General features: G+C 42.7%; 1 protein-coding gene across 1 annotated transcript in view; it reads right to left on the bottom strand.

The window, feature by feature from the left end:
• Window positions 1–4930: 4930 nt before the first annotated feature.
• The window catches only part of zanl (zonadhesin, like), a 49722-nt gene continuing 38890 nt past the window's right edge, over window positions 4931–15762 (bottom strand). Inside the window, exons 82-102 of the mRNA XM_028039153.1 lie at window positions 15557–15733; window positions 13827–14035; window positions 13595–13739; window positions 13407–13504; window positions 12162–12308; window positions 11876–12040; window positions 11659–11786; window positions 11227–11498; window positions 10938–11146; window positions 10545–10689; window positions 10171–10418; window positions 9959–10088; window positions 9671–9872; window positions 8005–8166; window positions 7796–7926; window positions 7499–7701; window positions 7272–7407; window positions 6742–6882; window positions 6445–6541; window positions 5616–5659; window positions 4931–5156 (exon numbers count right to left, since the gene is read on the bottom strand). Of these exons, the coding sequence (XP_027894954.1) occupies window positions 5101–5156; window positions 5616–5659; window positions 6445–6541; window positions 6742–6882; window positions 7272–7407; window positions 7499–7701; window positions 7796–7926; window positions 8005–8166; window positions 9671–9872; window positions 9959–10088; window positions 10171–10418; window positions 10545–10689; window positions 10938–11146; window positions 11227–11498; window positions 11659–11786; window positions 11876–12040; window positions 12162–12308; window positions 13407–13504; window positions 13595–13739; window positions 13827–14035; window positions 15557–15733 (3245 nt within the window). The 3' untranslated portion in view covers window positions 4931–5100. The remainder of the gene's footprint in view (window positions 5157–5615; window positions 5660–6444; window positions 6542–6741; window positions 6883–7271; window positions 7408–7498; window positions 7702–7795; window positions 7927–8004; window positions 8167–9670; window positions 9873–9958; window positions 10089–10170; window positions 10419–10544; window positions 10690–10937; window positions 11147–11226; window positions 11499–11658; window positions 11787–11875; window positions 12041–12161; window positions 12309–13406; window positions 13505–13594; window positions 13740–13826; window positions 14036–15556; window positions 15734–15762) is intronic.

Below are 15762 nucleotides of genomic sequence, written 5' to 3'. Positions count from 1 at the left end.
TCAGCATCCAAACTGTTTTTCTCCTCTTGTGCTGCAGGAGTAACTCCGACCCTGCATGGACGTTTGAAGGATTTTGCAGTTCCGTGCGGCATCCGGCAGTGAGCTGCTGGCATAATTCGAGAGCACAAAATGATTCACAAGCAAGGCTTGCGAGTTTAGATTTGATCTGAGCAGAGGGAAGTTTTGAGCGCGAGGACAAACGTTTGAGAAAGCACAGTGAATGTTTGGAAGGGAGCGGCGGTTCTGAGAACAAGCACTACAAGTTTTGAGAAGAAAGGCATGAACTGAAATTGTGTGCCCTTGAAATGTGGCGGAAAAATTCCCCCGTAAGCAATCACATGTATTTACACAGTGCAGTAGAAACTAATATAAACTCTGGGATTTTTGTGGACAAAGTTGCTTATTTAAATACAAGACCAAAAAGTAAGGAAAATAAAAATTCTGGAAATGTGATACTCCAACACCAACTGCGCCTCCACATGTCTCCTCCAGACTAGCGACAGCAGCAACTAGTAAACACCTGGTGGAGCTGCATGTCATACAAACTACAGCGCTTGTAACAACGGACTTAAACAACATCAATGGGTGGCATGGAGAAGCATTGTCATGACGACGTGGATGGAAGTGGAGAGTCAGGAACAGTGGGAGGTTCTTAAAGAGACAGACCGATTTATTTAGATACAGCTACGATGCAAAGTCAAACTTACATTTCGTTTAAGTTGTTTTTGAGATATACAGCATTTTCATAACAATTGAACGTAACGTCGTTACTTGGTTGGGCTATAAAATGGTACTTCGTGTTTGAAAAATACATAATACCTACTTTACGCTAGTTTCTAATGTCTTAAAAATAAGTACCATTACATGGTAATTATTTATTTATGTATTGGATTAAATATAGGTAGCATTTAATAACCAGTTCAAATCAGTTTTTTTTTTTTAAATGGGCCTAAAACAGGATTCTACCTCAGTCTACTTCACTCAACTGAAACAAACTAAAAATGTTCTTTTTCATTCCAAATCTTGCAATCAATCAGAGTTGAGCCAGTGAGCGGTTTTCTGTGTAAGGCTGGGGTCGGGTAAGACGCGTCTGCTTTGACACAATCAATTGAAAAGGTTTAATTATCTCGTGAGGCTTTCACCAAGTTCTACCACCACATGCTAACGTCACCAACCCTGAGCAAGCATGGGGAGATGGTGCAGAGGAACAACAACTCCCTTAACAAAACCAAAAACCTCAACCAGAACCAGGATGACCAGACCTCTGCCTGGAGGACAGGGACGGGGAAGAAACTGAGAGATACTGAGCTAAGGAAAAACGGCCACTGGAGTCTGTTTTAGTTCATCAGTCGGTGCTGGACAACGTGGATTCTGCTGGTCAGGTCAGCAGGATGAACCTTTGTCCCGCTGAGCCTCAAACGTTTCTGAGTAACATGAGAAGAAAAACAATCCACGGCTCATGTTTCTAATTAGAGCTGCTTGATAGCCTGCCGGGGTCTGGTTGTATCATTGTATCCAATGATAATACTAACTCTAATGATGTACCTCATTCTTCCACTGCCTGCTATAAAAGATGGAAGGTATCTGACTTGTACAATTACGGTATAAACCCACACCTGAAGGTCGCATAGGAAATTATACGAAAAAAGTTCAAATAAATGACTTTGCAGCTTCTAGTTTGTTTTTAGATCGTTGTGGATTTAATGTATTTCCCTAAGATGATTAGTTTAGAGTTTCACAGCAAAGATGCCACAGAAAGTCAGGCATTTTCAACTGGAGCACACATGACTTAAAACAAGTGATGAGTTCAAGCTGTCCCCTGTTCTGTTCTGTTCTGTTCTGTTCTGTTGGACCCGTCCTCGCAGAACTCGGCTGCTCTGCCCCGGACGGCTAGGCTACCAGCTCAGCAACTTCCTCCCTGCAACTATTTTCAACTTTTCATTCTTTGATTATAGAAATCCTTAAACTTTATAGCTGACTGGAACAAAAAAAAATGTTAGAAGATGTAGAGCATGTTTAGCGTGAATAAGTCAGCAGCTCTATTTTTATTTTAAGCTTGAGTGTTGATGTCGTGCACCGTTTTTTCTGAAAACACATTTGGCTTTGGTGGTCAGCACAGAGGAAGTTGTTACGCATGAACAACTGATGCAGATTCAGAATTAAACGTTTCATCTGTGTTGCGGTGAAGAAAAGCAGCATGGAAAGTACAGGAAACCCAGCAGAGAAGCTGCAGACAACCCAGACTGCCTGCTGCAGAAACACAACTCATCACACGACACGTTTTGCTCCCTGACTTTTACTCACAGCCTTTTAGAACGACTGTTTTAAAGGTTTTTTTTTGAAGGAGCAGTGTGGAAGAAACCAGGCGCTCTCTGGGTCAGACTGTCTTCTCTTCTTTCTTCTTTTCTAGCTGATCACATCTTGCTCTGCCACACAGATGGAGCTGAATTATCTGATTTCAGCTCTGCCTTTGAATGTCAGTAGAGTACAGTTCAAACTGTGGCTGTTCAGTGCAGAGTAAAGGTCTTTCTTCTTCTACACCCACTCACTTTTGAATTTGTTCTAAGTGACTGAGCTTACAGAAATCCAAGTCTGGGTAATGTGGACTGGACTTGTAAGGTGAGAAGGATCAAGGAACTCTCTACTCTTCATTTAGAGCACGTGTGTCAAACTTAAGGAATGTGGGCCAAATCCGGCATGTTATTTATCGCTTATTATGTTGCCCTCTGGACTTTTGACTAAGTATCATGTCAGTCAAATCAATACAGTTTTTATCTGCTTACTGCCAAATTATATCAGTCAGCCTGTTTCTTGAGAATTATCGTGGAAATTCCCTCAAAATCAACAAATCCTAATGTGCCCAATGAGTTTACTGTACATTTTTTCTCAAAAAAAAATTATCAGGGTTTTCCCAACTGTTTTAGGATCATGTTGATGAGCTGAATCCTAAAATCCCATTGGTTTTGCTCAATCAGGTCAACTTTCTGAACTATGGAGCAACATGAGCATCAAAATGCAGGACTTGTTCTCACATCTGGAGAATCTGATCAATGAGTGATGAGCAGGAGGAGAGATTCCATCAGGACAGAACAGAGACGGAGAATTTTACACAATGAAGACGTCATGTTCAGTTCACATGTACCTACCCGTGTCAGTGCTTATTATTCAATTTATAGAAATCCAAGTTTGTAACATTTAATTAATATACTCTGTTAGAAAATAATTTCTTTATGGTTCACAAAACCTTTTTTGGATGAGAAATATTAACAGAAATGAACTGATAATGTCACAAAAATGTCATCAGTTTAGTCAGAAGATTGAATTTCTCTAAATCAAATTAGAATAAAAACTTGACCTGACTGAGAAACATGGATGTCACTTTTGGATTCAGTGTTGCAAAATAGTCCTAATTCAGTTGGAAAAAAATAGACAACTCACTAAAAATATTTCTTTGTAACCCAGTGTTATCTGTCTCATGTAATTATTTGTGCTGCCATAGCGATAGTTTGAACAAATATGTAAAAAAAAAAAAACTTTTGGGGAAGAGCAGGATTACAACAGACAACCACAGAGACAGCGGGTAATAAACAGAGGGAGCTGTAAACAGGGCAAGTGGCAGAGAAATGATGAGCAAAGAGCTAATCAGAGGTGAGTGAATGCAGCAGAGAGAGAGCTGGCAGACAGAGAAGCATGAAAAGGAAAAAAGAAACCTGAACCTAAAATAAAGAGTAAACACAAATAAAAACTAATCTAAGAGAAAAAATTCAAAACTTAAACAGTGAGAATAAATGAACAAGCAGTGAACCAAACTGGTAAAATACAAGGAAATAAACAGTAAATAAATGATCAAAAGCAGAAACATAAATGAAACTAAAAGTCTAAACTGATCATAACAGTTTTCAGTCATATGCCTTCATTTTTGTGTCTTGCTCTAGTTTTTTATCTTTATTTATTTTTGCTATAGTTAGAACCCGTTTCACAAGCACAAAACATATAAGCCGATAATTTCCTTCCCGAATCATAATAGGAATTAGAACAGAATGTGGTTGTTTAGAATATTTGCCATTCTTCCAAAGAGCTGTCACTTTATGTAGACTCTAAAAACTGGCTTAACATGTTTGAGTTTCATATTTCATCTCAAGTGTTTGACAGTTCAAGTGAGCAAAACTAATCTACATATCACTGTTATTTTTCTCAGTAATTTTCTGTTCTGTTTGTCTTCTTTGATTATTAAGAAAAATAGGTGGTACAATTCTACTGAATTTAAAAAAAAATAATATATAAATAATGTGTTGAGATGGATTTATATATCCACCCAGTTCAGAGCTTTCAAATGACAATTAGTGAAAATATGTCATCAGATGAAATCCCAGCCAGAGCAGGTAGAGAGACAATTCTGAGGTAAAACGGTCAGCAGAAGCAGCTTCAGGACAAGCAGCTCTGTGCCTTGACTAGCTGGTAGTGGAAAGAACAGGGAATATAATACTTCAAAAGGGAAAACTGAATTGTCAGGATTCCCTCAGGGCCTCAGTACGGTGTCTCAACAAGCAGAATGGTTTTGTTCCCTCCCTCCATGCTTCAGGTTCTGCCTCTGAGGAATCCAAGGAAGAGGCTTGAGCAGAACACACTTGAATCCTCTGAGCTCTGTAGTTTGTGGTCAGAGACTTTTGACACTGGTTTCACTTCAGCTTCAATGGTGAAACATGGAAGAACCACAGCAGACTATTCTGAGAGCTGTGCAACATAGACACAGAAGTGCTTTAATGACCCTGGCAGTTTTTTTCCCCCTGTCACATTACTAAGATATGCTGTAGACTCCAGATTGTTTTTTTTGCTACTTGTATTGTATGTCGTATTCAGGCATTTCTGAAAACAAGAGAAAATATCGTAGAAGGAGCGTCGGCGCTTAGTAACCAGAAGGATTTCACTATGTGCTTCAACAAAGGCATATTTATTCACAAATTACAGACATTTTAAAAAGAACAAGTTCATTAACGAAACATTAACATTTCACACAAAAAAGGTTTGTTCAAAAATATAAGTTAAAAAGTGTTAGTTTGTCACATAAAGAAGAAGAGCAGAGCAGAAGTTGACATGTCATCACATGTTGGTCATTTTTTGTTTCCTTTCCTCATCCATCTGTTCGTATGAATAACCTGGAAGACAAAGCGGAGGGCAGCATTTACAACCACGAGTCATTTAAAGCTGAAGCTACATGAGCTACTTCTGTAAGGCATCTTCCCGTAAAGTTTCTGAAATTATTTAACACATTTAGATCTTGCTTTTATGATTGTGTAAGTTTTTCAATTACTTACTTTAAAAAAATCTATTGTTTTAAAGCATGTCACACAACTAGAAATACTTCTATTCTATTCTGTTCTGAGTTTTACAAAGTCAAAATGATCATCAGCTACATGAAGCTTCTCTATAATTAATCCTAAAATTTTCCACAAAACTAGTGACCTTCTCAAAGAAAGGTAATTTGATTTTTCTAATATTTAATCTCTCACTTATGATTTTAAAATGGTTTTCATTTTTATTTCAGTTTTTCAGAACTGTAATCCCTTCAAAAGCTCAGAGTAAGTCTAACTTTTGATCAGACTAGCAAGTCTTACCTGTTGATTTCAAGCTGACGCTTCCGTCATCAGAAATGTTTTTCCTGCGGACAGAAAAGGCAGAAATGAGACTTTTTTTTCCCCATGAGAAATGATAGAATTGTGATTCATTTAAAATGTTCTCTGTTAGTTTGAAATAACTGACGGAATGAACTTAACAAAGGCAAGATTTAAAGGGGCAATATTGTGTGTTCATCTTCAGGCACATATTCCCATAGCTATGTTAATTCCATTTGTTATTAAAATGCTACATATATCAAACATGACTTAAAAGAAATTTGACTTCATAATTTAACAGCTTGAAGCTGGGCCTCTGTCTCTTTAAAACCTTCTGTTCTTTCTGAAACTCTGCCTTCACAACACGGCTCCTCTATTAACTAACAACGTTTTTACCAGCCTTAGACTGTATAATGAGCTCTGCAGATGAGCAGTTCCACCAAGTGTTTGCTAATTGCCACTAGCTAGTCTGAAGGAGCTGAGTGGGGTAGGGCTGCTCTGTGAGGCGTCTCTGAGGAGGTGGAGTGACATCCACCCAGATGTTTTAAACAGCTGAATGGCTGCCACGAAAGGATTTCTCAAACATGGTCACACCCCCAGGCATGATTCTGATAAGGAATAACATTATAATGCGATGTAAAGCTCAAAAAAGTGGAATTTACATAATACTGCCCCTTTAAACAGCACATCAGAGCCTGTAAATGAACATGCATGGACATGTTACTATACTGACAGTAATTCTAGAACATCTGGGAGTTCTTATGGGAATCTGTGAAAACACGAGTGTTCTCCAAGTCTGCTGTATCTGAACTGGACCTCTGCTGGGACTCACTTGTTTTTCCGTTTGCACACACACACAACGGTAATCACAATGGCGGCGACGACGACAACTGGGACCAAGACTGCAATTAGGATTATCCACTTGGTTGCTGCAAGAAACAACAAAGACACTTCAATGAGAAACCGCCCTATTATTACACTCTACTGCTCGCACCGAACAAAAACAGCAGCAACATGAACAGCTAACTGCTGGTTGAGCTGCATGTAGAAAACAAAATGGAATCCTTTCATTAGCTTTAGGGCTTCAGTGTTGACTCAGTTCATGAGGACAAAGTTGAGCAGCTCTTACCCAGCCCTCCTGAAGCGCCAGTAACCTCCATCTCACAGTTTTGGCCATAGAAGCCTTCTGGACATGCACATGTGTAGGCGTTGTTGTTGGCTGTCACACATGTTCCTCCGTTCAGACAGGGATAACTGAGGCAGGGACTTGCTGCATGAAGGAAGAACACAGATGAGCTTCCAATACAAGAGTAGCAGTGATATTATCAGCTAAGGTGTTCACTGAAGCAGACATTTTGCTCATCTTTACTGTTTAACACATTACAGTAAAACTACAAGCTAAACCGGTTCCAGAAACATATGTAGTGGATAAGCTGATGCAAATTATGCAATTTTTGCAGTGACATCTGGGGGTAAAGTTCATGCCTCCCCCAGACACGATGCCACCCTGGGTGGTTGCCCATATCGGAAACCACTAAAGAAACACATCGCAATCCATGTGGGCAAGTTTGAGTAAGCTAACAAACACTCCAGCTTTTTGAGACAAGTTAAAAACTTCCAGTCAGTTTTGTGTATTTTTTCTCTTAAAGGAGAACAAACCTTTGAAGCAGTCTCGCTTTAAGTCAAAGATGGTGCAGACATGACCCTCCTGGCAGCTCTTGGGTTGGCACACGGCTCCCCTGCTGGTACACTCACACGACTGAGAGCAGTCTTCAGTGACAAACTTCTCATTCAGCTGCAGGATGGAGAGAGAAAAGATGAAGCAAATATCCACAGAGACGCACAAACATGGATACCATGGGTGTGATAAGGCGGGGGCGGCTCACAGGGTAGTATCTGTTGAGGAAGGTGCAGCCACACTTTGGGTACGGCACACAGATCCCCTCGCTCATGACGAAACCAGAGGCACACTGGCACCCTTCCATACAGGAAGTGATGTCACATTCAGCGGGTGCTGCCAGGTCGGCGCAGGACGATGGACACGCCGTCATGCACTGGGAGTAGGAGCTGTTGGCACCACAAGCCAGGGCTGCAACCCAAACACAGTCAGTCAGATTTGTGAGGGCGTTTGTGGCGGCGGGGCCAGGCTCCTCTTCCCCGTGTCTGTGGATTATTAATCTTACCGCAGTTCAGATTCTGCCTCCAGGCTCCCAGTTTAACTCCAGCCTCCTGGCAGGCGGTGGCGTACGCCTCGTAGCTGCCGCAGCGCAGCTCCTCACTGCCCTCCTCAGCGCACAGGTCAAACACACAGTCACTAGAAGGACAGACACACACATCGAACATGAGCAACATCTCATGCATGGTTCCACATGGTGCCCACAGGATGACTCACTCCTGGTAGGGTTGGGGTTCCACAGTGTCATGGCAGGCCACAAACGGCCCCTCGGGGTCTGACAGGGCTCCGCACTTTTTCACACTGTTGTAGTCGCCGAGTTGAGACGTGGAGCAGTCAGACGTCTCAAATCCCGACTCTGGGTCCGTCTCCAACTCTCGCCTGGAGAAGGACAGAGGTTTGGGTTAAATGTGACTGACTGCTCAGGCGCACTCATCTGGGTAGAAACTGTGACTAAGGCAAATCTTGAATCATTTCAGTGTGTTTGCTGTAGGCCTACGCTGGCCTATTATGTAATCTGTACATTTTTATTCTGGATTTTTCTAGGAGTGATGTGATAGTCAAAGAAACTGTTCTGCTGCAAAAACTAAAGAGACATTTTTGTTTTTTCAGAGGTTTTAAAATCTGCCTCCTACAGTATGAAACACGCAGTGATCTATGCAAAGTGGGTACTGCACTTCAACATGTTAATTTCGATTAATTAATTATGTAGATTTTGAGTTTTAAGTTGGAACCTTTGTATTGATACGTTTCCCGTACGCCCATAAATCTGACGGACAGGTGAGAACAGTAAAACACAAATCACAAAGTTGCCTGTGCCGGCCCACTGGGGTTCATGACGGCTTCACAAAACAATCTGACTGGATTCTGGAAAAGATTATTGTTGTGTTCAAGTCGTGCTGAAATGAGCTACGCTATCAGTGAATCTACTCAATTCTAAAATGGCATCCCAATGCTAAACATGTAGTAGCAGCACAGACGTCTCCAATGCTAATGTCAGCGTTTCTACACGAATCATCAGAAGTTCCTGAAACTCTGGAAAGATGAACAGAAAGAATACAACTGTGTTCTAATTTGACGGTTGAAGAACCTGAACAACGGATTAAACTATAAATATTTTTGTTGTTGAGCTCATATGTCTATTTATTCAATAATTTAGTAGCAAAAAGGACTTTGAATTGAAAATGTTGCCTAATTAAAATTTTTCATCAAGTCCCACTGCTACTGTGAAAGGTTTATTGTGCATCATTATGCCACTAAATCCAGCCGTCCTGGTGATGTTAAGGCGTCTGAGTTAGCATCCTGATCAGAACCCCGTGAAAGAGGATTTTGTATCTCGGTGGAAAATCCCTGATTAAATAAAGAGTACATGGAGTCTTAGAGAAGCAGTTACAACGCTGCCTCAGTTTCTCTTCATCAGGTTTCCCTTTCAGACTGACATTAATAAAACATGTTGAGCCGGCATCAGATCTGGCAGGATATCCAATCTGTTAAAACAACCAACAGAATGATGAAGCCTAAACTTTCTGATAGCCATCATATCTATAGAAACCTGTTCTCATATCAATTCGTCATTTAAAATGAGATCGTTTACAAGTCTCTGTGTTACCAGACTTCTTGTATTTACTAGGAATGCACCGATTGCAGTTTTCAAGACGATCTCCTTCCTTAAAAAGCCTGACCCACAGATATCAATGGATCCACTAATCTTGTTTCAACTACTAAGTACACACATGTGACCTGGTGGGCGTGTGTGTCACTCAGCCTCTCTCTTGGCAGAGCAAAAGGGGACATCGAGTAAATACTCATCAGTATTTACGATGAGGAAGGTTCACATAGGAGAAAAATCCTCATCAACTAACTCGAACAGAAGCGGTTCTCCTACCTGTGGACATGAACGGCCGTCTGAACATCAGCGATCTTCAGCCCATCACCAACTCGGTCGTTGGTTCTCCAGCTTTCTCCAAACTCATTCAAACTCCTGACAATTGTCCCATCGGGTTTCATGTACTCGTTTCTGGTGATGCCATCATAGTTTCCACACAGTCCTCTGACAGAGTGCCTGTATGTGCTGGGGAGCTCAATTTCTGGAGGAACCAAGAGGGAAAATGGAAGTGATGGCATTGATACGCAGGCTGAAGGTAGGTCTCAGTATGTGAGGCAGATACTTTACCTCCACGGATGTTGCCATCAAAGCGTACTGTGAGTCCAAAGTCTGTGGAAAGCTGGACTTCCTTGGAGTTCATCGTGATCGTCAAGCCCCTGACTGGACTGAGAGGAGGTGTGACACGCTCTCCGTTCACCTGAAGGAAATAAGAGTCAATGACTTTTGGATTTCTTTGCAGAAAAAGGTTCCACTGATGCACGCTTTCCTCCAGAACTCACCAGGATAACCTTCTTCTGCAGGAAACGAACGCTGACGCCGTAGACATCAACATACATCTGATCCAGGAGGGACATTCTCTTGTTCCCACCTCGCCTGATGTTCTTCCCTCTCACCAGCAGGGGAACCTGGGAGTCCAGGAGATTGTGGCCTTGAGTCAGGACGTAGGTGTAAGCTCCTTGGAAGTGATGTTTGAAGCCATCGAACGTCCTGTGGTGAGGGTCTCCGGTGATGCTGCACCGGTCAAACTCTACAGAGGAGGACGATGGCAAAGAGTCGGTTAAATACAGAAACTAAACTGCCTTCTACCAGGAATCAACACGTCTCTGAGCTGCACATGTCTGATATTTCTAGGATGGTTAAGTGTTGAACTCACTGCTGGGCTGGCAGTAGACCTCGCCGTGTTTGTCCAGGGCACAGACTGAGTTTGAGTTACAGCTGTGGTTTATACATGTGATTCCACCACCAAGGTTACAAGTACAAGACTCAGAACATTTATCTGTCAGCCATGAGTCTCCCACCTGCACACAAGAAAACGGACACTCAGTCATTTTTATCCCATGAACCCCAAGAGACAGTTAAAAAAGCCTAGACAAGAAAAATCCTAGGCTTTTCTAAAATTTAAGAGTGTAAACTCTGTGCTCAAATCCCTCGTTGTTTTCTGTCAACTACAAAATGTATTCCATAGAAACAACAATAGTTTTCCGTCTAAAATTCCCTAGCGCTGTATTACTGAACATTCCAGGCTGATGTTCGCTGTCGAACTCACGTCATGGTACTCTCCATCCGAGTCCACACAGCCGCACTTATCCAAAGGAACACACTTGTCATCACTGAGGACGTAACCGGCGTTGCACTGACAGCCTTCCACGCAGGTGGTTGGTGGAAGGTGGCAGAATATGGGGAAGAGGTCAGAGCAGGTGGGAGGGCAGGCCGGAGTACAGTCTGAGTAGTGGCTGTTCGTGGGACACGGCAGCGCTGTGAAGAGCAAGGAGCGTTCAGCGTAAAGCGCTGACCTCTGAGCTGGACAGTGACTCATCAGCGCGAATGAAACTTACGACAGAAAGTGTTGTTCCTCCAGCTGATGGTGACGCCGGCGCTCTGGCAGGTGTGGGCGTACGCCTCCACGTTGTCGCACAGCGTCGCCTGCATGCCGTCGTACTCACACATGTCGTAGATGCAGTTACCGATGAAGACCTCGGGGGGCACTAGAGAGTGGCAGGGCTTGAAGCGGTCAGACATGATGACCTCAGCACACTGAGCCGAATACAGATCCTCTTCTTCTGTGGTGCAGTTGGGGTGGATGTTGGGACGCGTGTCCGGCTGACAGCTACAGACAAAAAAATCCGCTCAACTTTATTAAATGTCCCTTTTGCATTGCAAACACAGAAATATCCTAGAGTGCAGTTGCTATGTATTTTTTTATTTGCTGAAAGAAAGCTACTCACCATTCAGATAGTTCCAGTTAATCGGATTTGGTCGACACTTACCCAGGATCACTGTCTCCATCCGATTTCCAGCTGTTGCCCAGTTCAATCACGTCCTTGGCTGGTCTCTTATCAGGCATCAGGTTATCATCAGAGCTGTTGTGGTTGTAGTTCCCACACATGCCACACACCTGGTCAAATCAGAAACCGAGTTTCAGAGTGCACTCTATACACTGATCTCACAAATAACAGAGTAAAAGATGTAAAACGCTCTCTCTACCTTGTTGAAGTATTCTCCAGGTATGGTGACTTCCAGGTGATGGACTCCATCAAACTTCACCTGGAGGCCAAAGTTTGTGTCCAGAAGGATGTAGGACCCGCTGGTTATCACCTTGGCTCCAGCTGCATCTATGGTGAGCGGGGTTCGCACACGCCGCTCATTCAGCTGAAACATGACACGATGAAATGAAATGAGACGCTGGATATGGTTTTCTTCCCCCCCCCCCTTTTTTTTTGCTGGCTTTAAATCATCCATTCTCGTGTCAGTGAGTTTGAGACAACGTTACCAGAACTCTGCGGCCCTTCTGGAGCTCAACCACGGTGTCGTGAGGCAGGTAGACCTTGACGTAGCGGAGGTAGGAGGCCTCTGGCTGACCACGCTCCTCGTTTTTAGCCACCACTTTGAAGGGAGTTACCATGCTGCTGTTGCACACCTGTAGGATTTAGACAACATGCATGCAATGATCATGTCTGATTGTCTCTAAATGACCTCAGTATGACCTCAGACAATAATGCTTCATCATATGAGTCACAAAAACATTGGGATTAATAAAGTATTTTTCAACTGAAGCCATAAATAGATACGTTTCAAATTCTATAGTAACTTCTGAGTCAATATCAGGGAGATTTATTTAGTCACTCTGTGTGTGTCACTCTTCTCACTTCCTGCTGAAATGCCGTTCATTCTGCTGCATCCCAATCAATATTATTTCAAATAATTTTTAAAAAATCTGGAAAAGTTAAGACTGTATAGCTCAGTTTAATAAGCATCATGGCTTCCGTGGCGCTCTGCTCAATCAGACTGCAGATAATATATAACAACAACTGTTTAAGGATCTTGTTGATGTGCTGAATCCTAAAATCCCATTGGTTTTGCTCAATCAGGTCAACTTTCTGAACTATGGAACAACATGAGCATCAAAATGCAGGACTTGTTCTCACATCTGGAGAATCTGATCAATGAGTGATGAGCAGGAGGAGAGATTCCATCAGGACAGAACAGAGACGGAGAATTTTACACAATGAAGACGTCATGTTCAGTTCACATGTACTTACATTTAACAGTGTTTATTATTCAATCTACAGAAATCCAAGTTTGGAACATTTAATTAATTCACTCTGTTAGAAAACAATTCGTTTTTTTCTCCTAAAACCTTTTTTGGATGAGAAATATTAACAGAAATGAACTGATAATGTCACAAAAATGTCATCGATTTAGTCAGAAGATTGAATTTCTCCAAAACAAATTAGAATAAAAACCTGACCTGACTGAGAAACATGGATGTCATTTTTGGATTCAGCGGTGCAAAAATAGTCCTGATTCAGTTGAAAAAACATAGACAACTTCCAAAAAATATTTAATTTTAATCCAGTGTAATTAAAGCCTTTTTCCCCAAGTAATTTACTTTAGACTGCATGGTTGTCAGTCTTGGAACTGAATCAGTTTGATAATGTTAATGTCAGTCTAGACTAGAGAGCAGAGAACAGGCTGTCTACTACTGGGATGAACCAGGAAGCTGATTATTCCTCACCTCCACCAGTGTGTATGTGCAGGTACCCATGAACGTGTGCATCACACCGTCGAAAGTGTAATAGTGTGGATCTCCAGCTACATGACACACTCCTTTACCTGGGGAAGGAAGAGGAAGTGATGTAACTGTGGCAGAGCCACTGGGATGCAGGAACAGATGCCTGGGATGAGTGTGTGTTTCCAGGTTACCTGTAGAGTGACAGCTCAGAACTCCCTCCACCACCTTGCACTCCTGCGCCGGACTGCACCGCCACGGCTCACAAGTGACATTGAGATTCCCGTTACACTTACAGCGCTCCGAACAGTCAGTCTCAGTGAACCAGGTGTCTCCAACCTGAACACACACACACACACACCCACCCACACGTTCAACTCCTGCCAAGAGTCACAGAGGTTTTATATTCTTGCAGTGAATACCCACCGGTCTGTATTTCCCATCTTCATCTGTACATCCACACTCACTGAGTGGGACACACTTGTCTCCGCTGAGGACCAGGCCCTCGTTACACACACAGCCCTCCACACAGGGGTGGCTGCAGGAGCCCCCGGGACCTGCAGGGTCCTGGCAGCTGGGCTGAGGGCAGGCGGAGGTACACGGCTCATATTGACTGCCGGCCGGACACTTCAGAGCTGCAGGGGGAGGGAAGGCAGAGAAGGCAACTCTTAAAAACCTGGACGATCTCTGTAACCAGGAGCTCCGTCAACTTAACTCAAAAACACACACACTGGCTGCGTTATAAATTCGGTCACCACTAAAGTGACTTGCTCTCATTTGAACCTCTCACTGGTCTCTTTTATTCAGCTACATTGCAGTATTAAAGTGGCACAAGACAAGGGGGAAATGACTAAAAACTGCACAAACTGAAGAGCTGCCAGGTTAGAATCAGGCTTTACGGCTTCATTTCTACTACAGTTTGTTTACTAACAAAACAGACTGAAGGAAATAACTGAAGGAAATCGTCAAGATGTAAAATCTCTTTTCATATTCACGTGTCACATAAATATGACAACTCTCCACACAATCTGATATTTTTCCTTTGGTTTTGCTGCTTGTGTTGTTCAGCATGGCTGTCTTCCTGTTCATGCGGCTCTTATCATGTCTCCTTGATGTCCTCAGCTGTCAGGATTTCTACTCCTACCTCATTTATTACGTATGTAAAGGTGGCATTACGTATTTTTCAGGCACATATTCCATTTTATAGCACAATCATATGTTATCTTCAGGTGTTGTCAAAATGCTGCATATAAAAATGACTCAAAAGAAACTTAACTGTGCCTTAAAATCGTCCTCTGTCTCTTTAAGAAGCTCCCATTCTTTCCGACAACCCCCTTTCAGCACATCATCACAACAGTGCTTCTCCAGTATGCCATTTACAATCATTATTAGGAGCATTGGACTGAGAAATAGCTTCTATCATGAGATCAGCAGATGTACAGTTCATCAGGTGTTTGCTAATTGCTGCTGCCACTAGTCTGGAGGAGCTGAGAGGGGAAGGGATGCTCTGTGAGGCAGAAGCTCGGCTGGGGACTACGGCTTCAAGGAGGAGCGTTGTGGAAATAGGTGAGACCAAGCGTTTAGGCACCCCTGAGTGGTTGCCATGGGAAATTAAAAGATTTCGCAAACATGCATGAAAGAATCAAGGCAACACTCCTGGTATGTTTTTGGTGAGAATAATATTATAACATGATGCAAATCTCATAAAGTGTGTGTGTTGTTGTTTTTTTTTATAATACGTCCCCTTTAAAGTTTTACTGCCAGAATTGTTCCAGAGTAGTTCAGCCGTCAGACAGCAAAATACAATGTGTGGTACACGCCCAATAAACTGGTGGAAAGAACGAGGTTTATAGCAATCTAATTAGATGGCAGACATAATGGTAAAACCAGCAGAGTACTGGTTGGTGAAGATTATATGAGAGGCTTATATAATGAAAAATAGTTCTCTTCATGGCCCCACCCTTTCACTGAAAAAACAATTCGGTCAAGTCAAATAGAGTCATAGGAAGAATCATACCAATAACTTCACTGGATATTCAATGGGCAACTCAAGAGATAAACCCGTAGAAGCATCAGCATGTGATGGCATAGGAATCACCAGTAAAGAGTAAAGAGTTGGCCTGGTGGAGACGACTCTCAGGCTGAGGCAGACTTACGACAGAAGGTGTTGTCTCTCCAGTGGATGGGGACTCCTGCAGCAGCACACATGTCAGCGTAGCTCTCAATGGCCTGGCAGAGGGCCACGGTCTGGCCGCCGGTGGCACACAGGTCATACACACAGTTCTCAAAGAAGGATTCAGGCGGGACGACAGAGTGGCATGGCTTGAAGATTCCTGAGGAGGAAGATGAGAAACAGGGAGCT

The sequence above is a fragment of the Xiphophorus couchianus genome, chromosome 14 (assembly GCF_001444195.1).
Source record: "Xiphophorus couchianus chromosome 14, X_couchianus-1.0, whole genome shotgun sequence".
Taxonomy (NCBI): Eukaryota; Metazoa; Chordata; class Actinopteri; order Cyprinodontiformes; family Poeciliidae; genus Xiphophorus; species Xiphophorus couchianus.
The sequence above is the reverse complement of the archived record's forward strand: the minus strand, read 5'-3'. Positions and strand labels throughout refer to the sequence as shown.